Source organism: Sylvia atricapilla, chromosome 25 (assembly GCF_009819655.1).
Source record: "Sylvia atricapilla isolate bSylAtr1 chromosome 25, bSylAtr1.pri, whole genome shotgun sequence".
In the NCBI taxonomy this organism is placed as follows: Eukaryota; Metazoa; Chordata; class Aves; order Passeriformes; family Sylviidae; genus Sylvia; species Sylvia atricapilla.
Window position 1 is genome coordinate 1682881 of NC_089164.1, and position 24686 is coordinate 1707566.

A 24686-nucleotide genomic window follows, 5' to 3' on the forward strand; every position below is an offset into this window, starting at 1 on the left:
CTGACGGGGGAGCGGCGGCTCCGCAGGCGCGGCCTGAGGCGCTGGGCCCAGCGCTCCCGCTCGCTCCGGGCGGCCTCAGCGGCGCCGGCGGCCTCAGCGTCCCCGTTCGCTCCGCGCCCCGCCGCGGGCGGCCCCAAGCGCCGGGACCATGTCGCGGCCCGTCAGGTGAGTCCCGGCGGCGTCTCCGCGGCCGGCTGCGGGCGGGCGGGCGGCGGGCAGGGGCAGGCCGCGCTGAGGCAGGCCGGGCCCGTTTCTCCTCTATTTCCCCTTGTTTCCCCCCTGCGAACTTGGCACGGCCACCGCGGGGACCGCCGCCTTCCTCAGCGCGCCCCTGGCCCGGGCCCTACGGCCGCTGCCCCACATTTTATAACGGGGCGGGCTGCGCTTGGCACGGGGGGGGCGGCTCCAAAAAAAAAAAAAAAAAAAAAAAGGAGCGAGAGAGAGAGAGAGAGAATAATTTTTTTAATTATTTTTTTCACTCCTCCGCCGTGACCCAGTTGGCAGGGCGGGCTGTGCCGTCCCCGCGTTAGGCCTCGCCTTTACCGGGGCCGCCGGTGAGGGTCCGGGAACCACGCGGAGGGGAGGAGCCGCTGTGCCCTGAGCGCCCGCCCAGCCTTCTGCTCCGCTTCCCTCCCCGCTCTTTTTTTATTTTATTTTATTTATTTATTTTTATTCCGCCGTGGAGGTGGGTCTGAGCGCTGCTGGAGCGCTCTGGGATGGAGCTGTGAGGATCCGCGGTACCTGCCCCAGGGAAGGCTCGGAGATGTGGCAGGGCTGGGGGTTTGGGAAAGGGATTTTCCCGAAGTCTTTCGGTGTTTGGGCACTGCTCAGGCTCCCCGTGGAATGGGCACAGCCGGAGCTCCGGGGCTGTTCGCACAGGGACGCACAGGGTGGGATTTTAGTGTCCCGGAGCTGATGATCCTTGTGGATCCTTTCCAGCTCAGGACATTCTGTGATTCCCTCGTGCCTCAAAGCGAAGAGGTGGCAAAAGAATGAACTCGTGATCCAAGTTGTCTCTGTCGCCAAAGGTGTGAGCTTTCCCACGGTGTCCTTCTAATGCTTTGGGATTTATTTCCTTCTCAACTTGTAGTTTTACTCCCAACCAACCTGGCCTGGGGCGTGGATACTGAGTCTTTTGGCTAATTAACTAATAAACACAAATTAATTCTCGTGACTGTGATGCGCGTGTACATTTAGAGACGACGGCGTTTGTATTTAATGAATATCTCCGGTGTGCAGAGGTTAAATTATCCCTGGAAGCCAGGGGAGGGCTCAGTGGGCCCTGAGCTGCCCGAGTTAGTGCTGATGTGACTCTGCTGCCTTGAGGGTTGCTCATTCTGGACATTTGCTCCAGGTAAGGAAAAAGCTGCTGTCTTTAAAAGCAGAGCTTGCTGCGAAATGGAGTATTTTTGCAAGGGGTTAAAATAAAAATGAATTAAAATGAAAAGAACACAGCTCTGTCCAGTCGTGCAGTGGTGGGAGTGTCACCCTCAGCTGGCAGCTCTGCTCTGCTCTGCAGGAGAATAAATAAAACACCAAAGTCCAACAGGTTGTTGGGAGCACAAAAAAACCCCTCCTGGCACGTGGCAGGAGGGATGCAGCAGTCCCTTATCTCCCTGCATTTAATAACCCTCCCAGGGTTAAAAAAAAAAGGTGAATATTCAGTCATTTCATAGCCCTTCCAGGGGAAAAAAAAAGGTGAATATTCAGTGATTTAATAGCCCTTTCAGGGGAAAAAAAAGGGGGTAAATATTCAGTGGCTACTACATTATATTGCTCCAACTAGAGAGCTCTGCCAGTGGGTTTAAATCCATTAATAACTTAATGATGCAATGAAGGTTTTTTCTGCCTGTCTTAGCTGGTTTTTTGGTGAAATGGAAACCTGGTGAAAGGTTCCTCATCAGAGAGAGATTTAGTGGTGGGGAGGTTTTCCTCTAGTCAGTGTTTTTGTGAATTAATTGGTGTTATCTGCTTTCTGGTGAATTGGTGTGCACCTAAAGCAGTGAACTTCATAAAATCCATCCTGCATCCCAAGTTTTGTGGTTTTTTTTTTAACTCTGCTTGTTGAGAAAATTGACATAAGGCTGAGTCTGGCTGTTCAAGTCAGATATTTAAAATTAAATGGTACTAAAGGCCTGGTATTGGCAGGTTTTGTGTGCCTGGCACTGAGAGCCAGGTCCCTCCTGCACAATTCCATTTCTCCTGGGTGGGGTTGGCAGAAGGCAAGGAATAAAAACTGAAAGAACCTGAAATTACTGAGCTTGTGTAACTCCCCTGAAGTTCTGCAGAGAGAGCTGGGGCTGCTGTTAGGGGTAAAATAAATTAAAATACTTTGAGACACTTTTTATATATATATATAAATACACCATCAATTAAAGTGCATTAAATCAGAATTTTGATTTGTGGTTTTCCTCCATTGGTCACTTTGATTTGCTGCTCCTCTCCTGCAGGATTTTTGAAAATTGAGATGTTGTGGGCAGAGCTGGAAATCCCAGGAGTTTTTTGGGGGTTTTTTTTTGGTCATTCATTTAAAGCTTAAAGCCAGTTATGAATTTATCTCAGTGCTTTAAAGCTTGACATCCTTCATTTTTCTGGGTTTGAATCCCAGCTTGGTGTTGGCAGTGGAAAACAAAAATCTGTCTATTCAATGTAACTTGTTGCTGGGCAATGTAAAGCAGAAATATTGTGATTGTGGCAAAGCTTCTGTGGGGTTACAGGCAATCAGCAATTCCTTGGGGATTGGCACTTAATAAAAATTGAGTGATCTGTGTGGTCTAGAGATGAGTAAAAAAAAAAATATATTCTTGTTATCTTTTAATCTGGAGAGAAACAGGGAGAAGGTGAAGGTACAAAAAATTCAAACCATCAGGGTGGGGAGAGTGAGCTGGGTGTTTGGTTCCCTTCCTGCTCTGCATCATTTTTGGAATAAAATCTCAATTATAATTCGCTTTAGCGAAGGAGCACGAGGCTGCTTTAATTAATTACTGCTGCAGAAATCATTGAATTGTTTTATGAAGTCGTGGGGATCCCTGAAAATGCTGCAGGAGCCTGGTGTGAGGAATCCTAAATCCCATTTTCCCCATATTTAACCCCAAAGTGACCTGGGTTATGTCCCTGAGTGTCACTGTGCCACCTTCTGGTGGTGGCTTTAAATCAGTGTTCAGGGCAGAACCCAGCACTGCACATTTCCTTTGCACAGCTCCAAAAATCCCGATTCTGGCTGGAATTTGGCTTTTCTGGCTATAAAAAAAATACCCAAAAAGTGCTTTTAGTGGCAATATTGGTTGATAATATTGGTCTGGAAGGGGGACACCTTTACCTGAAAGTGGAACCTGAAGGAGGAACTGGAACTTTGTTCACAAATGCTGAGATTTTTGGTTAAATAAAAGCTGTGGTGAAAAAAAAAAAAAAAACCCCATGCAGAAATCTCAATAACCATTTAATCTCTTTGCCTTTGCTCTGTGGGGTTGAGGGTTGTTGTCATTTGACCCAAACATTCTTCTTCAGTGCCTAGAAACTTTAAAGACTCCTTTTTAACTTGGCTTTTCAGGATTATTTTTTTTTTTCAGTTGTGGGATTTTATTTTTGAATTATTTAAACGGTGAGATTTTTTATTATTATTATTTAAATGTGGGGTTTTGTCTGTGGGTTTCAATGCCTGCACAAATATCTGGGATTCTGTTGTATTCCCTTAAAAAACCCCCAAATTTTTGACCTGATTGTAAAGGCTGTGCTGATGTTGATTTAAAAGCTGAGATATGAGATCCTTTCTCAGATTTACAGGCATTTCATGATCCTTTCACACATGAATGTTTTACCTTCCAACATCCATAATAATAATAATAATCCAAATAAATAACAACAATAATTCCAAAATTGCACTTTGGCAGACATCAAGAGCAGGTTGCCAGAATTTCTGAGCTGTAATTAAATTCTCAATTCCTGGAGAATTATTTTGCTGAGTTATTTCCACCCTTAGAGGTGGATGAGTTCCTGTTTCTTCCCCAACTCCTGGACTGACAGCTGCTAATAAAAACCTCTCTCTGCACTTTTTACACTTTGTATTCATCTGAACCAACAAGGAAATTCCCTCCAAACTTCTGGTTTTATTTTAACCCAGGCTGAACAATGCCCAGCTTTTTTATGTGCCTTTTTATGCTCAGCCTGAGTGGATTTAACAGAGAATTTATTTTGATATCTGCAGCTCTCCCAGCAAAGAGAAAACTCTTCACTGCCACCAGCAGCAGCAGCTCCTGGTTTTTATTTTATTTTATTTTATTTTTTCCCCTGGCTTTCCACTCGAGTGTTTGATCTCCGTGGTGTAGTAAACAGTGCGGGTTGGGATTGCACAGAGCACTGCCAACAGCTCCAAATAAACCTTGGGCCAGGCTCAAAACAGGTGAGGGATGAGTTTGGAGTGAGGGGAAGGGCAGGGGCAGCTTGGTTCTTTCTGTCCCTCTGGAGCTTTCTCTGCCTTGGAAGATTGGCAGCTTTTTTTTAAATTTTTTTTTTTTTTTATTATTTTCTTTTTTATTATTTTCTTTATTTTCTTTTATTTTTTTTATTATTATTTTATTTCTTTTTTATCCTTATTTTTTAATTTTTTTTATTTTCTTTCTTTATTTTTTATTTTCTTTTTTATCCTTTTCTTATTTTTAAATTTTTTTTATTTTCTTTCTTTATTATTTTTATTTTCTCTTTTTGTCTTTATTTTTTACATTTTTTTATTTTCTTTCTTTATTATTTTTATTTTCTTTTTTTATCCTTTTATTTTTTAATTTTTTTTATTTTCTTTCTTTATTATTTTTATTTTCTTTTTTTATCCTTTTCTTATTTTTTAATTTTTTTATTTTCTTTCTTTATTATTTTTATTTTCTTTTTTTATCCTTTTCTTATTTTTTAATTTTTTTATTTTCTTTCTTTATTATTTTTATTTTCTTTTTTATCCTTTTCTTATTTTTTAAATTTTTTAATTTTCCTTCTTTATTTTTTATTTTCTTTTTTTTATCCTTTTCTCATTTTTTAAATTTTTTTTATTTTCTTTCTTTATTTCTTTATTTTCTTTTTTTTTATTCTTTTCTTTTTTTTTCCTTTTTATTTCTTTTTTTTATTTTCTGTGAGATTCCTTTTTTACTCCCCCCTTCTCACTCTGAATAACCTAATGCAAAGAAAACACCGTCACTTTTGCTTTCTTCCGTAACAACGATTTTCAATTATTTTCTTTTTTATTTTGATACAGATATCACTTTCTCTGAGCAGGGTTTTACTCCCTGCCTGCAAACCCCAGGGTGTTTGCCATAGAGACGAGGGGTTTGTTGGAGGAGGTTTTTCATGGGGATGATTTCTGTTAATGCTGCCACTGTCACATTCCCAGAACCTGATTTAACGTGTCTCTGAAGGTGGGAAAATGCCATTTCCATCTCCTTTGGTGGCTCAGTGATGTCTGAAGAGTTGTTTCTGTGTGGAAATTCTGCCTTTTTTCACCCCATTTAAGCTTTAGCAGGAAAAACCCCAATATTCATCCATAAAATCAGACTTCTTATTAAATAACTTTGTGATTCTTCTGATGCTTATCAGAATTAAATTCGTGTTTTCACTCATGAGATGGGTCAGGGGACAACCTTCAGGAAGGCTCCTTGTTGGAACAGGAATATCAATCAAAAATTGCCAATAATTGTGTCCCTAAAGTGGTGTTTGACCCCACTCAGACTGGGAGGGGTGCCCGGGGCAGGGGCCTCTTGATTCCACCCACACTCCAGAGCCTGTGCAAACCTTGTCTTCATTCATTTCCCTTTTTGGTGATTTGGGCTGGCTTTTGAGGGATTGGTTTTGGTTTTATTTTATTTTTTTAAGAGGTTTGGGTTGAAATAAACCTATTCTGCTCCTGCTCTTTCTGTAAACCATGAATTAGAAGTGACTGTTCAGGAGAGAAACTTCAGCTTGATTCACCTGCACAAATCTTGGCTTCATTCATTTCCCTTTTTAGTATTTTTGGGTGTTTTTTGCGGGATTTATTTCTATTTTTATTTTAAGAGGTTTGAGTTGAAATAAACCAATTTTTCTCCTGTATCCTTCTGTAAACCATGAATTAAAGATGCTTGTTCAGGAGAGAAACTTCACCTTGATTTCAGGTGGCTCAGCAGTGACGATGACTTTGAGGTGTTTGTGAACTGACCAGGTTTATCCGCAATTAATTAATGATCAGTATTAATTGACAATTAACTCAGAGGGTTGGGGAGCTCCGTGGGAATTGTGCTGAGAGCAGCAGAAGGGAGGAGCCGTGTGCTGGATGGAGTTTTCCAGCTGGAGAACTGAGCTCACGTGGTGCCTGCTGCAAAAAAACCCCATTTGTCCTTGGCTTTGGGCCACGAGGGCTGGGAAAAGGGACTGTGGGAATTTCTGTATTTCCAGCTCCTCCCAGTCTCCTTCCAGGAGCTGTTTGGAGTCTGAAGTTGAATTGAATTAAATTCAATCAAATTTCTTGATTCCCTCTGCTCAGTGTTTTACAGGTCACTTCTCTGATCAGTAAAACAGTTGGGGTTTGATTGATAAGGTGCTGATCAAATAACCCAACAATTCCATTTGGGAGGCTTCAGTCAATCCAAGAAGCAGACTGGATTTGGTTGACTTCCCAGAGCAGTTGTTAACTCATTCAGAAAGCTCCAGGAAACCCCAGTGAAAACTTAAAATGGTATAAAAACAGGGCTCATGTGGGAAAATAAAAACTGGAGGAGGAGGTGTGGCAGCAGGTGAGCTGAGAGGAGCAGAAATCCCAAAAGGAGCAGTTGACAAGTGTTTGATTCATAACTTTTATGCATTTATCAAAAAGAACGTTCAGGTTCTAAAAGTATAATCCAGATTATTATAAAACCTCCTCAGGAAAATACTATTTATGCTTTAATAAACTCAGTATCCTTTTTGTTCACCTCTAATTGCAGAGGTGAATTATCAGAGTGTTCTTGGGGTGGTTTTTGGGCTACAAATGCAGCACTGGCAGCAAGGATGTGGCACTTCTTGTTCCTCAAAGCCTTTGGAACTCTGAATTATCAATTCCTAATATTTTTTTTTCTCCTTTTTACCAGGAACAGGAAGGTGGTCGATTACTCCCAGTTTCAGGAATCAGATGATGCTGGTAAATGACTTTTTTTTGTTCTTCCCTAATTTCCTTGGGCTGGAGCAGCTCATTAGTGCCATGCCTTATTAATTGTTCTGCTTCTAATCACATCTTCAACTCCAATTCCGAGGAGTTTTCTGTTCCTCACAGCCTGAACTGTTAATAAGTGTTTGAAAATATAATGATTCTCATGTGTTTTGTATTAAAACAGACAATGGTGATAGAAATGTTAGTATTTAATGCTGGTATTGTTGTAGTGCCTTGAGGCTGTTGGCAGTTCCTTCCTTGCTCTGTGTTGTGTTCTGGGGCAGGGGCTCCTTGATGCCACTTTTTGTTTTTTTTCCACAGGAAAAGATGTTTTTCATTTATTTTAAGGCTCCAGTTGAGCTCACATTATCAGGCATTTGGGGAGGATTGCAGCTAAAAAAAAAAAAAAAAAAAAATTTGTGTGAATGAGCAGAATAGTGCTGGATCACATTTAAAAAACAAAATTAAATCTTTGTGAATGAGCAGTTCTGGATCCCGTTTTTGAAAAAGTACAATCTGTGTGAAGGAACAAAATAACAAAATATTGCTGGATCACATTTCATTTCATTTACAAAAAAAAAAAGTAATGTCTGTGAATGAACTAGTTCTGGATCCCATCTCTAAAAAAATACAATCTGTGTGAATGAACAAAATATTGCTGGATCAGATTTCATTTAATTAAAAAAAGTACAATCTCTGTGAGTTAACAGAAAATTTCTGGGATGTGTTTTGAGTTCTTGGAAGATCAACTCAAGGTTGCACTGATAATTCAAGTGAGATAAATATGCAGATAAATACAATGATAGTGCTTTTAGTCATTCAGGAAGGTGTTGTGTAAGAGTTGTGAGGAGTTCTAAATTCCTATTTAATGCCATCCTTTATCCCACCACTGGACAGTAAATACTGTGTGCTGTTAGAATCTTGTAGAAATACATATGGATGTTAGTTTTTAATAGGTTTATATAATAAATAAATGCCAGATGAGATCCTGTGTCCTCCTGAGAGGTTTTTTTGTGATTCCCTGGGTGACACTTGACTGTACAGAACATTTTCTTGGTGCTGTTCTAGAAGAAAAAGCAAAATCAGTGGTTTAAACCAGGACTTCCCTTCCACCAGAGTTTGCTTTTTGAAGTTTTGTGATGTTCTTCTATTTCAATGTGCATGAAGTGATCAGTTTGAGTTGCAGCTGAGGGAATTTGCTGGGAATAAGTTTGATTTAAACCCACTTTGTCCTGTCCAGATGATGATTATGGAAGAGATTCGGGTCCCCCATCCAAGAAAATCCGCTCGTCTCCCCGAGAGGCTAAAAACAAGAGGAGATCTGGGAAGAACTCTCAGGAGGACAGGTAAAAACAGCTCCTCAGCCCTGGGGAACATCCCTCAGAGCCCTGTGCTGTGTGTGGGGAGCAGCAGCCTCCAGGAGGAGTGACTGAGGTGGGATTGTTCCTGGTGGGAGCAGACAGAGAGGTGAGGTGTGGAACGCTGCCACTGTGTGCTGCATCACAGCTGGAGGGGCAGGAATGTGATCCAGGCACGAGGAGAGCACCCTCAGGTGAGTCAGGGCAAGGTGCAGCTCCTGTCCTGAGCATCCCTGGGCTCCCCTCAGGGACATTTGGGAGTTCTCTGGCTCTTTGTGGCTCATTTTGGGTCATCCATCCACACAGAACTTGCTTTGGGAGCTCAGTTGCTCCAGCAGCTCAGTGCTGCCCTGCTGGAAAGTGAATTTTTCCTGTAGGATTTCCATTTTACAGTCCCCAAATGATTGCCACGAGATCATTGAAATAATTTTTTTTTTTGTTTTCAGGGCAGATTTCAGCTTCAGGGATGGAGGTTCTGCCAGCTGGTTCTTGTTCTGTCACCCCAAGATATCTTTTATTTTCCAAATCGATCAAATCATTTGAGGAAGCTTAGACCAGACATGAGAGCAATGTGCCCAGAGTGGAGTCCAAACAATGACATAAACACAAGTGCTGACCAAAAATCTCTTCAGGATAAACCTTTATTTCATTTATAGACTGCATATAAACCATCAAAGTTGTAGCTAGAATGGAAGCCATGTGGATTGTAGGTTGGTTTGAGAGTGAAGTGCATGGTTCACCTCAATCTGATTATTTCCTGCCTGGTTTAAGTTTATTTGTGATTCAGAGTTTGGACATTCTCTTCCCAACCATGATAACTCCACAGACAGCTGAGTAATCCTGAAGTTTGTCCAGGAAAAGTGAAAATTCTCAAGTCTAGACATCAATTTGCTCTTTAAAAATCGTTCCCTTCCACTCAAGAGTGGCTGAAACCCAAAGTTGAGGTGGACACTCAGACTTTATCTTTCTCTCAATTTGCAGTGAGGATTCAGAAGACAAAGATGTGAAGACTAAGAAAGATGATTCACACTCAGCAGGTAACTGTGAACCTTTAAATCCTGTCTCTTCACACCTGAGAGGTGCAGGAGTAGCATTTGAGTCAGAAAAGAAACAATTCTGATTTATTTGAAGTCAGATGCAGCTTCTGCTGCTGCTGCTTCCCACCCTGCTTTGGGATAATGGAGTTTTTTTGGTGTGATGTGATGCTCTATAAAACTTCCTTCCCAAGTGGATAACTCTGTTGATCCCTTCCATGCAGCTTTTACCCAGAACTGAGACAAGAAAGTTCACCTTGGTGCCTTTTCCTTTTGCAGATGAAGATTTTGGCAGCGAGGACGACGACGTGGGAGCCGACGACGGCAAAGCCGACAGCGACTACGAGAGCTCCCAAAAGAGCAAAAAAGGAAAGAAGGCCAAACCAGACAAGAATAAGAGAGCAGCCTCCAAATCCAGGAAAAGGCCTGCAGGTAAACAAATTCAAATAATAATAATAAAAAAAGTGGTTATTTTGCAGTGAAAAATAGTTACAGAGGATCTTTGGTGGCTGAGTGAGGAAAGTGGTGATGAGGTTGATTTATGCTCACAGTAACTCAGTGTTTTCACCCCCTCATGAATTTTCACCCCACGCCCCTGGTTTTGCCCCAGAGCTCTGTGCTCTGCATTCACAATTTGGGGCCCTTTTTGTTTTTGCTGCAGAGGACAGTGAGGACGAGAAGGAAGATCACAAAAACGTTCGTCAGCAGCGGCAGGCGGCCTCCAAAGCAGCCTCCAAACAGAGGGAGATGCTCATGGATGATGTGGGCAGTGAGGAGGAGGAGCAGGAGGATGATGAGGCACAGTTCCAGGAGAGTGAGTACATGGGACAGCAGCAGGGGCACAGTTTGGTTTTTATACAGAAATTGGGCTCCTCAGTAACTTCATTTTTTACTGTGTGTATGTCCAAGTTGGGTTTTCACATCCAGAATTTGTGTTCCAAGTTTGCAGCAAAGGGAGGTGTGTGTCCTACAACATTTGTCTTCACAAGTGGGTAGATCTCTTGGTCCCTTCCCTGTGGTTTTTATCCAGAATTGAGACAAGAAATTTCATTTTGGTGCCTTTTCCTTGCAGATGAAGATTGAAAAACACACACAAACATCTCTGGAAAAACAAAGATGTGTGTATTTCCCAAAGATCTGTTGATGTGTCAGCAGCCCTAAAGGATAATTGTTAAACTTCTCAATGCTTTTTGCTGCTTCTTGCTGTCCCTGTGTCACTGATGTAAAGACCCAGTCAGATTTTGTACCACAGCAGATAAATGGAAGTCTCAGAGGCTGTGTCCACAATTTAACTGGCAGATCTCAGTTGTAGCTTTTCCTTCCTTTTTTTTTTTCCCCCAAAAAAAACCCTGAAATTTCCTTCTGCTCCCAGCAGATTCAGGAAGTGATGAAGACTTCCTCATGGAAGATGATGATGACAGTGACTATGGCAGCTCAAAAAAGAAAAACAAGAAGGTCTCCAAGAAATCCAAGCCAGAGAGGAAAGAAAAGAAAATGCCCAAGCCCAGGCTAAAGGCTACAGGTGAGTCTCTGCAATGAAAATTTCTCAGTTTAAAAATCCAGTTTTTCTTTTTTTTTTTTTTTTGCTGCAGAAGATTTGGTAGAAATCTTGGGGTCACAGACACCCAGAAGAATGTTGAAGGGCCAAAAATACGCTGGTGTAAAGCAGCAGTGAGGAATAATGAGCTGGCTTTAATTCCTCCTTTAGGGGTTGAAGTGTGTGTTCTACCTTGACAAGAGCCATGTCCATTTATGATCTCACATCCAGCAATTAGCAATTAAACAGCTTTTAAATCTCATTAAGATTGCTCTTCCCTTCACCTTTGCTAATTAGGAGTGCCAAAAACACCGTGGGTGTGGTCAAACCTGCTGCTGAATGACTTGAAAAAAAAAATCCCATTTACTGTGAATTTCTCTGCTTTTGCGGCTGCTGAGCTTTACAATTTTATTTTTTTTTTCTTTTTCCAGTGACCCCCAGCCCAGTGAAAGGCAAAGGGAAGGCAGGGCGCCCCACAGCTTCCAAGGCAACAAAAGAAAAGACCCCGTCCCCCAAAGAAGAGGAGGAAGAGCCTGAAAGTCCCCCAGAGAAGAAAAAATCAGCCAGCCCTCCGCCAGAAAAGTCAGGGGATGAGGGATCTGAAGATGAAGCACCCTCTGGTGAAGATTAAAATGGCAGTCGAGGAAAATCTTTGTTTTAAAAAAAAAAAAGAGTTAAAAAAACACAAAAAAAAACAAAAAAAAAAAAAGAAAGAAAAAGGAAAAGAAAACAATATTTAGGGGTAGAACACGGTTTTGGCTGTGGCTTGACTCATGGGCTTTGGATGCTGTCTTTACTTTCAGCTGTTTAATACAGTGTATCCTTTTTTAATAAGAGGAAAACCCTTCTACAGTGATATTTGGAAGTCAATGTTCTCTGTTGGCCATTCCGTTCTCCCTCCCCAGCCAAATCTGAAAAAGCCATTTGAGACAAATTAACAGATCATTCAATATTTTTATCTTTATTTTTTTTATTTTTTTTTCCCCAAGGGATACTGCAGTTGTGAAGCAATAAGGTTTGAGACTGATCTGTGGAAACCATACTTACAAATCCTTAAGTAGAATAGATTTTCCCAGTGCTGGTAAGAGCTGTTTAAAAAACTTATTATTCTGTATTTGGAATATATGAGGGGAGGGGGGGAAATAATAATAATGAACCTGTGCTTTAACAGACTTTGAGAGGAGTTCACTCTCAGCAAAAAAGTAGTTGATGTAATTCCAGTGGAGGAGGATGGAACATGGGGAGGAATCCTGTGTTTCTTGGATTCAGGCACGTTTTTCACGGAAAGCACTGAAAAAATCCAGTGTCTTTGATTTAGAAAAGACCCTCCAGTCAGGATGGGAGATCTTTTGTCTCTGCTGGGTAAAAAACTCTTCCTGCTGTAGGCAAATTGCAGCCCATCCCAGACAAATCCAGATATCCAAGCTGCAGCCTTCCCACATCCAGTCACCCTCGCTTGATTCCTTCTCCAGAGGGTGGAACAGGGAAGAGAAATGGCAAAAGCATTTTTAAAACTGCTTTCCATTGGGTATCGTGGGAAATGTTTTTATTATAGATTTTTTTTTTTCCAAGAGAGAAAACCAAATTAAGGGATAATGTAAAATGGAATGATTCAGCTTTTTGGGGCCAGGGGTGTCCTTTTGTGGGTGTGAGCAAAAGGATTCCCGTAGTGCTCTGGTCACTGGAGATCCATGAGTCAGGTTTGTTTCTGTTCCCTCCTTCCTCCTGCCCTCAGCAAAGCTCCAGGGATCTGTGGCCCCACTCCCTGCTCCCTGTGGGCTCTGTGGGTCAGCTCCTCAGCCCTGCCTGTGGGATCTGTGGGATCTGTTCCCTTCCTGCCTGTGGGATCAGCTCCTCACCCTTCCCTGTGGCATTTACTCAGTAACCTCCTGCCTTTGGGCTCAGCTTCTCACCCTCCTGTGGGGTCTGGGGGATCTGTTCCCACCCTGTCTGTGGGCTCTGGGGGGTCTGGGGGGTCAGCTCCTCACCCCTGGCGGGGGGATCCACTCCCCTCCTGTCTGTGGGGTCTGTGGGATCTGCTCCCAATCCTGCCTCTGGGGTTTTCTCCTCATCCCTGGCTGGGGGATCAGCTCCCACCTTTCCTGTGGGATCTGCTCCTGACCCTGCCTGTGGGGTCTGTGGGATCTGTGGGATCAGCTCCCCAGCCCTTTCTGTGGGATCTGTAGGATCTGTGGGGTCTCTAGGATCTTTGGGATCAGCTCCTGACCCTTCCTGTGAGGTCTGTGGGATCTGTAGGATCTGTGGGGTCTCTAGGATCTGTGGGATCAGCTCCCCAGCCCATTCTGTGGGATCTGTAGGATCTATGAGGTCTCTAGGATCTGTGGGATCTGTAGGATCTTTGGGATCAGCTCCTGACCCTTCCTGTGGGATCTGTAGGATCTGTGGGGTCTCTAGGATCTGTGGGGACAGCTCCCCAGCCCATTCTGTGGGATCTGTAGGATCTTTGGGATCAGCTCCTGACCCTTCCTGTGGGATCTGTAGGATCTGTGGGGTCTCTAGGATCTGTGGGGACAGCTCCCCAGCCCATTCTGTGGGATCTGTAGGATCTTTGGGATCAGCTCCTGACCCTTCCTGTGGGATCTGTAGGATCTGTGGGGTCTCTAGGATCTGTGGGATCAGCTCCCCAGCCCTTTCTGTGGGATCTGTAGGATCTATGGGGTCTCTAGGATCTGTGGGATCTGCTGCTGTGTGTGGCCCTGGAGCTGGGCTGTCCCTGGCAGACAGGACACTCGAGGTGTGTGTTCGCTTTTCCATGTACTTTTATCCAAGCAGCCAGATCCTTTCTTTTTTATATATATATATTTTATTTTCTAAACTTCCTTCAACTCCACAAACCTTTGGTTTTCACACCCTCAGACAGAATTTTCTGCCACGTTTGTCGGTAGAAACACTGAAAACTGGACCTGCCATTTTTATTTTTATCCTTATTTTCCTTAAACCCTCTGTGCTTCTGTCTGTTGCTCACATTCTCTTCCAGCTTGACAAGCTTTGCATCCTTCTTGCTGTTGGTTTTTTATTATTTTTATTTTTATTTTGGTCACAGAACCCCTCCCATTTTATAACCAGCCTCTCGAAGGTACCATAAGGCAGCTAATGACGAGTTGGGATTTCTGGTGGCAGCAGATTTGGGATTTTGGGCAGTTCTCAGATGTGATACACTAAATCTGATCAGGAAAGGACCCTGAATCCATGTAGGAGCTGAAGATGCTGAGCACAGGTTTGGGATGGGAAGTTTGTGGTTGTCCTGTGTGATTCCCTAGCCCTGGATTTTATTGAGGCTGGTCAATTCCTTTCCCTTATAAAAATGGAAGTTCTCTTAACCTTCTTGACTCTCATGGAACTACTGTTGCCGTTACAATAAAGATAATGTTGTTTCATTGTAACTCTATTTTTTTTTTTAATTTTAGGTTTTAAAGCATTTTTTAATTTTTTTTTCCAGAACAGTTTCAGGCTGCAGGGAAATCTTAATCTTGAAAAAAAGAAAATATAAATCCCCCTCTTTTCCTTTCACACACCTCTTCCCACCTGCTGTATTTCCGATAGAACAGAAATTCCCTCCAGCTTCTTGGGGAATTCTGGGCACATTTGAAACATAAAAACCATTTGGGGGTAGCAAATCTCTGAGTTGTTCCCCTGCAGTCCAGAGGATTTCCAGCTACTTTTCCCCAGTGGTTTCTTTGGGGGTGGTTTTTTTTGGGAATTCAAGTGTCCAAGGAGAATTCCAGGTGATCTGGTTCTCCACCTGCCACACCAAGTGTTTCCTGAAGTGACTTTTATCAATCCTCACCTAAAATACATTTGGGTTTGGTTAATTTTTGTTTTCTGACACGGGTGAGAAAAGTGAAGGCTGTGAAACATCCTTTTTTGCTGTCCTTTCAGCTTTGGGGTGGTTTTATCCTGCCAGGTTTGACCCTTTATTTCACTGAGCTGTTTTCTCCCACATTTCATTTCTGGTGTGTTGGAGGCTGCCTCATGCTTCTTCTGAGCGTCCCACAACCCAAACACTAGGAAAATCCCAGATTTGGAGGATTTTGTGACTTTTTCTATCCCAGTTTTGCTGATTGGTGCAAACACTAAGCCCTAAGGATCTCTGTTAGAAATGCAACAATTCCACATTTTTACAGACAGCAGGAAATGGTCGAGGTGAATATTTTTTATCATTTTGGATATTTTTCTTTTAACAATAACATCATTTTTCAACAGCAGACTTTCACCTTTTTAAATACCCTTTGGAATTCATTTGTATTAACCATTCTGGAAGGAAATCTGGAAAAAAAAAAAAAGCCTTTTCTTTAGGAGCACCAAGAGATTTTGGTGGAGCAGGAAGTTTGGTGCACAGGAGGAGGCTCTGAAAGGATTCTCTGCCCCACAGCTCTTTGCAGAGAGGTAAAAAGGATTTATTCCAGAACTCACTCAGTCTCCAGCTCTGCTTTAGGCCTTGAACTTGCCCAAATCTGCAGTTTCAGCTGGGGTTTTGTGCTAAAGGTGTTTTTTGGTTCAGTTCCAGGGAAGGTCAGCAGGAGGATGACAACAGTGTGAGTTAAAGAGCTTCAGGAGGGGCTTTAAATTGAGGCAGCTGAGGAGTTTAATTAAATCACTTTTAATTTCCTCAAGGCAGAGAGAGTGAGAGGAGAGAAGCAGCACCACCAGGGCAGTGAGTGGCACAAATGTGCAATTCCTGGGGATTTTTTGTCATTTTTTTTCCCCTTTTTTTTTTCTTTAAATATTCCCTCCACTGCTGGTGACAAAGGTACAAGAACCACTTGTATTATTATTGAATTATTATTGAATTTTTTGCCATGCTGGAAGCTTTTGGAGCTATAAAAAAAAAAAAAAACTTTGGTGCTTTGCTTTTCTCATCCTCTTTGTGAAGTGGTTTTTATTTTTCTGACAGATCCTAGCGAGGGACACATGGTTCCTAAAAGCTACAAACTGATCCAGGAGTTTTAATCTTTGCTGGAGAATCCATTCACCTGTTGCAGGGTGGGGAGGAGGAAGTGGAGCAGTTTTTGGCAGGGGACACAGTCACAGAATAATTTGGTGGCATTTTTAGGAGGTGTCACTTGGGGGAAGGGGGTATTGCTGTCCCATCTGTACATGAAAATTCCAAATTTCTGACCAAACAGAGCATTTCCCCTCAGCTTTTGAGTGTTTCCCTGCAGCTTTAGGAGGCTGCAGGAATAGAAGCAACACTAACCCTTTTTTCTGGCTGTCCAGGAAGATTTTTATGAGTTTTTTTATTTTTATTTTTATTTTGTTTAACCCATCAGAGCAGGGAGAGAGCCGACAGTGCCCTTCAGAGACCTCCCCGAGCCCAGCCTAACTCCAAATCAAATCCCAAACTTCCCATTTCAATAGCTGAATGTCTTTTCCTGGAATTCTTTCCTATAAAAACCAGAAGCAAACCAGAACCCAGGACAATGTGTGGGGTGCTGTGCCCCAGTGGAGCCCCCAGTGCCCGGCATGCTCAGTGTGACTGCAAACGCTTTGTACAGTGGGGCCAGGGTTTTTTATATATATATTTTGGGGGGAAAAAAAAAAAAAAGGGAGGTGGGTGGGGTGGGGTGGGTGGAGATCCTAAAAATCAGCTTAAGCCAGACTTAAATGTGTGTAAAAACAAAAAAAAAACCCAACAAAACCCTTCCCCAAAATCTTGGGTGTGTGAGTGCGGGAGTGTCTGACATCCCTTTTGTGTTCTCTGCAGTTGTGAGGTTTTATTTTCTTTTTTTTTTTTCTTTATATATAATTTTTTTTCTTTCCCCTCTCTCCTTTCCCTTTCTTCTCCCTGCAAAAAAAAAAATCTAATTGTAAATAAGAGCTACGTAAATTTTTTGTTGTTGTTGTTGTTTTGGCATCGTGTCACAGCAAACCCTTGAGTGAAGGTGGAGAGGAGGAGACTTTAATCAGCATTTTCTGGTATGCAATGGAATATTTGTGTCTTGAGGATTTGCAATTCCCCCCTGGTGAGCCTTTTTTGGAAGAAAAAAAAAATTAAAAAAAAAAAAGGAGAAGAAAATCAGGCTCTTTGCAGTTTCCCCCCTTCTTTGTTCTTTTAAATATTATTTTTATTTGGGATTTTTTGGGGGTTTTTTAATTTCAAAGCAGAAAATAAAAAAGGGGGCAGCTGCAAACAGTCATCAGTGTGGGTTTGGGAACTCTGGACAACACTGAGATCAAGCATGGTACTAGGAGTTAAATCTGAATGTAACATTAATGCTTTATTTAAAATTTAAAAGCAAAACACTTCTTTTTTTTTCTTTATTTTTTTAAAGGGGTTCAAAGTGAACAGGATTGTTTTGACCATGTTTGTGAATTTCTAGCTGCAAAACATTCATTGGTAGACTCGTGTGATGGTCTTTTGTGCTAATTAATTTGACGATGTTCCCAGTCTCTGTATGTACCTTGCAAAGGAAGAAAAAAAAAAAAAACTAAACTAAAAAAAAATTTAACAAAAAAAAAAAAAATAAAACCCCTGCTTTGCTTTGATTCAACAACAAAAAAAGGGTTCCTGGGATTGCATACCTGCTCCTGAGCTCTGTTTTAAATATGTGTATCCTTCGCTTGTATTTTGTATTAAAAAAAAAAAAAAAAAAGGAAAAAAGAACCATGAGGAAGAAAAAAAAAAGGAAAAAAAAAATGAACCCTTTATTGTTCAGCATGTTAAAATTGTGTCCCCTCTTTTATTTTTTTTTCTCCTTTTTTTTTTTTCTTTTTTTTTTTTTTTTTTTTTTTTTTTGGAATATATTAAGCAACTCATTCTTCCTGTATCTTTTATTTTCTTTTGTAAACTTTTTGGTTTTGTTTAAAAATGGCTTTATAAAAGGGCTTTTATAACCCATGAACGTGGCTGCTGTGGTTTTTCTGCTGCTCCAAGGGGGGATCGTCCTGTGACAGGTAAAATGTGATTAATCTTCCAGATCTCTGAGAGATTGGGGGTGAATTCCTTGGAATTGGGGGTGAAATATCTGAAATTTGGGATAGGTTCCTTGGAATTTGGGGTGAGTTCTCTGGAATTTGGGGTGAATTCTGTTGAATTCTCTGGAATTTGGGATGAAATATCTGAAATTTGGGGTGAATTCGCTGGAATTTGAGACGAAATATCTGGAATTTGGGATGAATTCCGTTGAATTCTGTGGAATTTGGGATGAATTCTGTGGAATTTGGGATGAATTCTGTGGAATTTGAGGTGAATTCCTTTGAATTCTCCAAGGAGGGGAAGTCACCTTTGGGCCAGTGTGAAACTTTCCCATTATTTCTTTAGAACTGAAGGAGGAGAAGGAAATAATTCAGAAATTTCTGCTTTCCCCAGGAGTTGTAAACTGAGCTTTTAAAGCCTAAAACCGAATTGAGGGAGAGCTGAGAGCAGGGACAAACCCTTTGGGATGTCACCTTGCCCTCCAGGAGCTCCCCTGGCGTGTCCCAGCAGATCCTTAGGGGAAAATCCATCAGGAATTTGGGATAAACCATCCCTTACCTGTTATCTGGGATTGGCCCTGCCCCAGGAGATCACTCAGGGAAATCCTTGTTTTTAACAGATCCCTCGGAGCAGATTCCAGCCCCTTTTCCCGGTGGGATTTTCCCGATTTGGGGGATTTTGGATTTATTTTTGGATGCGCGGTCGCGCTGCGCCAGCAGGGGGCGCTGCTCCTCTCCCCGATCCCATTTTGGGCTGGAAAATCTTTGGAATTCCACCCAAAACCGGCGCTGGGCTCGTCCCGTGCCACGGCTGGATCCACCCAGGGCAGATCTTGTGGATAATTTATGTTCTGCCGCTTTGATTGTGCTGGAAATTGGAGTTGTGGCTCTTGGGGATGAGCACCTGGAAGTGTTTGTTCCTCTGCAAGTGTTTGTTCCTCTGGGATTCGGCTGGAGCCGCTTTTGGGGGTGTAAAAGGGATTTTTTCCCAAAGGGTTTGGGCTGGAAAAATCTGCTTGTGACCCTCTGGAGTGAGTGATTTTTGGGGTGGTGGTGTCTTTGTCCCACCTCAACAGGACACAACCGGAATGGGGCCGAAATCTTGGAATGCACAGAGCCAGGCAGGAGCAGCTGCTGGATTTGTTTGGGGTCATTTGGGAAGCGTGGAATCCCAAATTCTGCCTGCAGAAACTGCTGCTCTTCCCATTCCCTTTATTGGATCCCACAAAAGGAGGGTTCTGGCTCCTGGGAATGTTTGAGCTTGGTGCTGCTCCAGGCTTTTGGAGCCCTGGAATAACGGGATCAGAGTGGTTCAATCCCACAGCTTCTGGCCTTTTTCCTTTTCCAAAACCCCACCAGGTAAAATTCCCACCTCGCTGCTGGGATTCCTCATCTGCAGTTTCCTTCAGGAATTCCCAGCCTCCCTCCCTTCCAGGCTGCGTTTCCTGCTGCTCCATCCTTGCAGCGGTTCCAACCACGGGGGAAAGTTCCCTGATAAAATTCCCGTTGGCTTTGTAACATTCCCGAGGGAATTCATCCCACAAACAACTGATGTGTTTGGGGATTTGCTGGATGAGCAGCAGACAGGGGCTGAGGTTCAGGAACTCCAGCTGCCAGACCGGGGGAGTTCAGATTCCCTCGGCGGGTTCCAATCCGAGGGAATTTTGCCTCGGGAATATCCTGTTTGTGTTTCTTTTTCAGCTCTGTTTGGTCCCAGGGATGAAAATCGAGTCCAAAGGTGGGACCCAGGATGGGATTGGAGCCACGGGGGTGTCCTTGGAAGAGAAATTGGGGCAGGGTTGATTTTACTGAGCTGCTGTTCCCTGAGCAAGGACAGCGGCCGGGGAAGGGCTGGAGCTGTGCCACGGGAGCTTTGGGGTGGATTTTTGGGGAAGGTTCCTCACTCCACAGGGGGCTGGGCCACTGGAAAAGGCTCTCCAGGAGATGGAGGCTGCCAGAGCTCCAGGAGAACACTCCCAGGGTGGGATTTGGGATGTGTGGGCAATAATCCCTGTGGCACCCCCCAGCTCAGGACATTCCCTGAATCTCTGATTCTTGCCTTGAAGGAAACCTGGAAAAACTCAGGAATTTGTGTTTTCCCAGGATATTCCCTGCCCTTTCCAAACCTGGTTTTAGGTACACTTTTACTGCAGCAAAGTGCATAAACAGGTTTGGGGTTTTTTATTTCTTCCACTGGAATTTGGGGTCTGTGTCCCCCAGTGGAGTGAATTCAACAGAGAACTGGAACTGCCGTGGGGTGAGGGCAGAACATCTCAGGGTTTGTGTCTGCTCTCAGCTCCCTGCTGGAGGAGCCTTGGAGCTCTGGGATTGGGGATTTATTTCATTCCTTTCTCTGGGATTTGGGATTTGTTTGGTTCCTTACCCTGGGATTTGGGATTTATTTCGTTCCCTGCTCTGGGATGTGGAATTTGTTTGATTCTCTGCTCTGGAATTGCAGTTTGAGGGTTCACAGCCACACCCAGGGCTCATAATCAGCTCCAGAGGTTTGTGTAGCCCAGGAAAGGATTTTTTGGTGTGTGTTTTTGGGTTGTGTGTTTTTTGGGTTTTTTTTTCCCATCCATGGAGGTCAAGTTCAAGTGCTGCTGTGGAATTCACTCCCTGTGGAAGCAGAGCAGGGAGAGCGCCTCGGAAAAATGATGCTGAATTGAAGTTTTTAGCTCAGATTTAGCCCAGGTTTTAGCTCGATTTAGCCCAGGTTTTAGCTCGATTTAGCCCAGTTTTTAGCTCAGTTTTTAGCCCAGTTTTTAGCTCAGATTTAGCCCAGTTTTTAGCTCAGATTTAGCCCAGTTTTTAGCTCAGATTTAGCTCAGTTTTTAGCTCAGATTTAGCTCAGTTTTTAGCTCAGATTTAGCTCAGGTTTTAGCTCGATTTAGCTCAGGTTTTAGCTCAGATTTAGCCCAGTTTTTACCTCGATTTAGCCCAGTTTTTAACTCAGATTTAGCTCAGGTTTTAGCTCAATTAGCCCTTGGTCCCACAATACCCTTTACAATTCTCCCTCCTGTGTGCAGCAAGAAAACCCTGCACAGACCCATCCCCTCCTCTGCCTCCTCAGGAATATTTCATTTACCCTCCAAAACTCTAAACTTCATAATTTTATTTTTTTTAATATGAATTTTGATATCCAAGAGTTGCCTTCACATTCACTGGGGACCCGTTGGGTGCTGACCAGGGGCTGGGATTTTATCTGAGTTGTCTCTTGTCTCTCAGGTGGCTGCTGGGGGCAGATAAAGCTCCACGTTTCCTGTGTCTCCCTCTCTCTTCTCTCCTGCAGCGTTTCCAGCTCAGCTCTTGGCCCTGGGAGAACGTTTTGGGGTTTTATGATTTCATTATCATCAAGTTCCTCCCCTGACCACAGAGCTCTGCTGGTTTTGCTCGTTACAGCCCTTCTCAGATAATTTTTTTTTTTTTTGATTAATTGCGGTGGTTTAAGCCTGAGCACTTCTCTTTTCCTCCTCTTGTGAGATCAAACCAGCACTGAAATTTTTTATTTTAATTTTTAGTTTTAAACTCTCTGCTTGGAATTCTGGTTTGTAGGTTTTTTGGGTTTTTTTTTTAAAGTTAAATGGTTTTCTGAGTGTTTTCTGAAGGTGATCTTATTGTGGTGTTTCTGCTTCACTTCCTGAGAAATGAGTGAAGGAATAATTTGTCCATGATCCAATTCACCACACAGAGCTGTCATTGCTTTTTTTTTTTTTTTTTTCCTAAACTGGCCCTATTTTATTTTATTTCATTTTATTTTTAAATTTCACTTCACTGCCGATTATGACACTGGATTTGGAGCAGCTTCTGTTCCCAGAAACAGTCCAGCCCGTTCATTTTAAATTAATAAGTAACACATTTCTCAGAGGCAGAGCAGGTCTCAGTTCTTTCTTTCCCATTAAACTGGTTTTACACCTTTAAATAAAACCACTTAAGTGACTCAGAAACATTTTCCCCGTTTCCTTCTTTTGGACAACAAAGTGCCAGAAGGAAAAAGAGAAAAAATCTCCTGAGGTGCAAGTCCTTGTTCTCCCTTTTGAATCTCCTTTTCCCCTCACCACTGAGGGATTTTAAATGTGTAAAAAAAAAAAAAGACTTGGGTTGGGGAGTTAAATAACTTCTTACCTCTGACATTGCATTTTCCCAAAGGAGTCAAATGCAAACAGGAACGTTTTTCATGGGCCTGGCTCAGCCTGGCCAGGGCAGGTCATTAAATGTTTTAGCTGGGCTCCCACCTCAGGGGAAGCCGCTGGGAATTTGGTTATTTCCAGAAATGTCTCCTCGGCTGCTCTGAGCTCAGGGATTCTGCCAGGCCCTGGGCAGGTCTGTGCTGGGAATTCTCCTGGGAGAGGAGCCCCAAAATCCCGGGATTATTCGGGTTGGAGGGACCTTAAAGCTCATCCATGGGCAGGGATGTCTCCAACCCGGCCTGGGACACTCCCAGATTCCCTGGGAATGGGGCAGGGATCCTGGAACTGGGATTTTTAATGGAACCATGGAGTGGTTTGGGGTGGGAAGACCTTTAGGATCATCTCATTCCCACCCCTTCCATGGACAGGGACACCTTCAATGGTCCCAATTTATTCCAAACCCCATCCAACCCTGGGCACTCCCAGGGATGAGGCACTCAGGGATTCTCTGGGAATTTGCAAGCTGGGAATGAATCAGGAATCCTGAAATAGATTTTTTTTATGGAACCATGGAGTGGTTTGGGGTGGGAAGACCTTTAGGATTGTCCCATTCCCACTCCTTCCATGGACAGGGACACCTTCCATGATCCCAGTTTATTCCAAACCCCATCCAGCTTTGGATGCTCCCAGGGATGAGGCAGACAGGGGAAGCTGGGAATGAGCCAGAAATCCTGAAACTGGGAATTTTTTATGGAATCATGGATTGACTTGTGGTGGGAAGACCTTGATCATCACCCCATTCCCATCCATGTCCTTTCCATGATCCCAGTTTGTTCCAAACCCCACCCAGCCTCGGATGCTCTCAGGGATGAGGCAGGCACAGATTCCCTGGAAAATCTATTCCAGCTTGGACCCTGAGAGAGTTCCCAGACTCGTGGAAAGGAGCAGGGCTGGGGTTGTCCCTGCTCTGGAATCCTTCCTGCCTGCGGAATAAAGAGCCTGGGAAAGATCTGCCCTGTGTCCCATAACCGGGCTGTTTACCTGCAGCAAATACACCCAGAGCCTGAGAGCCCAGAAAAGGCACCGGCTGAATCCTCTGCACTTCACAGGGAATTGTTCCTGATCGACTGGTTTGACCAGAAACGCCTTTTCCAGCAGATAGGTGCTTTCTGGAAATATTTTATTGTTCTTTTCTTTCTCTCGGGGTTTCCTGCTTTGTCCAGGAGTGAATTGGGGCTGTTTGCTCAAAGGATTGGCCTCAAAATAAGGAAAGGAAAGGAAAGGAAAGGAAAGGAAAGGAAAGGAAAGGAAAGGAAAGGAAGGAAAGGAAAGGAAAGGAAAGGAAAGGAAAGGAAAGGAAAGGAAAGGATAGGATTGTGAGTGCAGCAGAAAGGCCAAGGGCACTGTCAGGAGCAGTCTGGGGACACCTCCAGTGTGGCTTTATGAAGTAATTCTGACTCTGTTTGGAGTGAGAATCAAAGAATTCCCTTTGCTCAGGTGCTGCTTTCCTCCAGCAGCTTCTCCTGTCGCTTTGCAGAGGAGCAGAATCTGGTTCAAGCAGAATTTGTTTAAAGCAGAATCGATTAAAGGAATTCCCGGTGCCCCTTTTCCTCCTGCCTGTGCTTGGGGAAAAGTTCCTGAGGGGCTTTGGGATTGGCCAGGGAATGTCCCCGGGCTGCTGCAGCCCCCGTGTCCCCCGGGCTGTGACACCCGACTGTCCCTTTGCGGGGACCACGAGGGATCTTTGTCATCTGTTGTGACTCAGAGCCCGGAATAGGAGATTGGAAACTGAAATTCACTCTGCCCACTGACTCCTGCAGTGCTCCCTTTGGAAATCCACCTCGGGACAGTCATTTGCTCCAGTGCCAAAGAGGGAGGGAAAAAAAAAAAAAAAAAAAAAAAAAAAAAAAAAAACCAAAAAAAACCCAAACAAAAATAACAACAACAAAAAAAAAAACCCCACACCAAAAAAAAACCACCCCCAAACCCCCCAAAAACAAACCAAAAAAAGGGCCAAAACAACCCCCCAAACCCCAGCACTACTATCTATTTAATTGCTTTTGACCTTCTCTGACTAAAAAACCCGGCAGCTCTCCCCACCCGAATTCGGATTCCTGGCTGAAGTCATCGCCCATCGCTTGGTGCAGCGAGTGGCTGAGCAAAGGGCTGAGAGTGGGAGCTGCCAGCTCCCAAACCCCAAAATCCCTGAAACACCTAACCCCAAATCCCCAAAATCCCCAAAACACCAAACCCCAAAATCCCAAATCCTCAATCACCAAAACCCCAAACCCCAAACGGAGGTGTGCTGGCAGGGATGGGGAGGGGAGCCCGGGTGGGGACAGACGTTGTGGGACCAGCTGCTGTCCCCCTGGTGTCCCGGGGTGTCCTGTGAGTGTCCCCGAGTGTCCCCCTGGTGTCCCCAGGTGTCCTGTGAGTGTCCCCAAGTGTCCCCGGGCCGTCCCGGGGTGCAGAGGGCTCAGGAGCTCCCCAGGCCGGGGCCGGGGGCTCTGGGATGGAGGTTCAGGGCTGGAGCCTGTCCCGGGCAGGGCA

The 24686-nt window shown here is 43.7% G+C and overlaps 1 protein-coding gene across 2 annotated transcripts; it reads left to right on the top strand.

Moving 5' to 3' along the window:
* Positions 1-8: 8 nt before the first annotated feature.
* On the top strand, positions 9-11719 carry NUCKS1 (nuclear casein kinase and cyclin dependent kinase substrate 1). Of its 2 annotated transcripts, none has more exons than XM_066335909.1 (8): positions 9-165; positions 7083-7132; positions 8382-8487; positions 9481-9536; positions 9813-9965; positions 10195-10347; positions 10906-11055; positions 11502-11719. In XM_066335909.1, the coding sequence occupies exons 1-8, from the start codon at positions 149-151 to the stop codon at positions 11699-11701; spliced, it is 885 nt and encodes a 294-aa protein (XP_066192006.1). In that variant the 5' UTR covers positions 9-148; the 3' UTR covers positions 11702-11719. The 2 variants fall into 2 exon arrangements, with proteins under 2 accessions (XP_066192006.1, XP_066192007.1); XM_066335910.1 differs by having other exon boundaries at positions 10909-11055.
* Positions 11720-24686: the final 12967 nt, after the last annotated feature.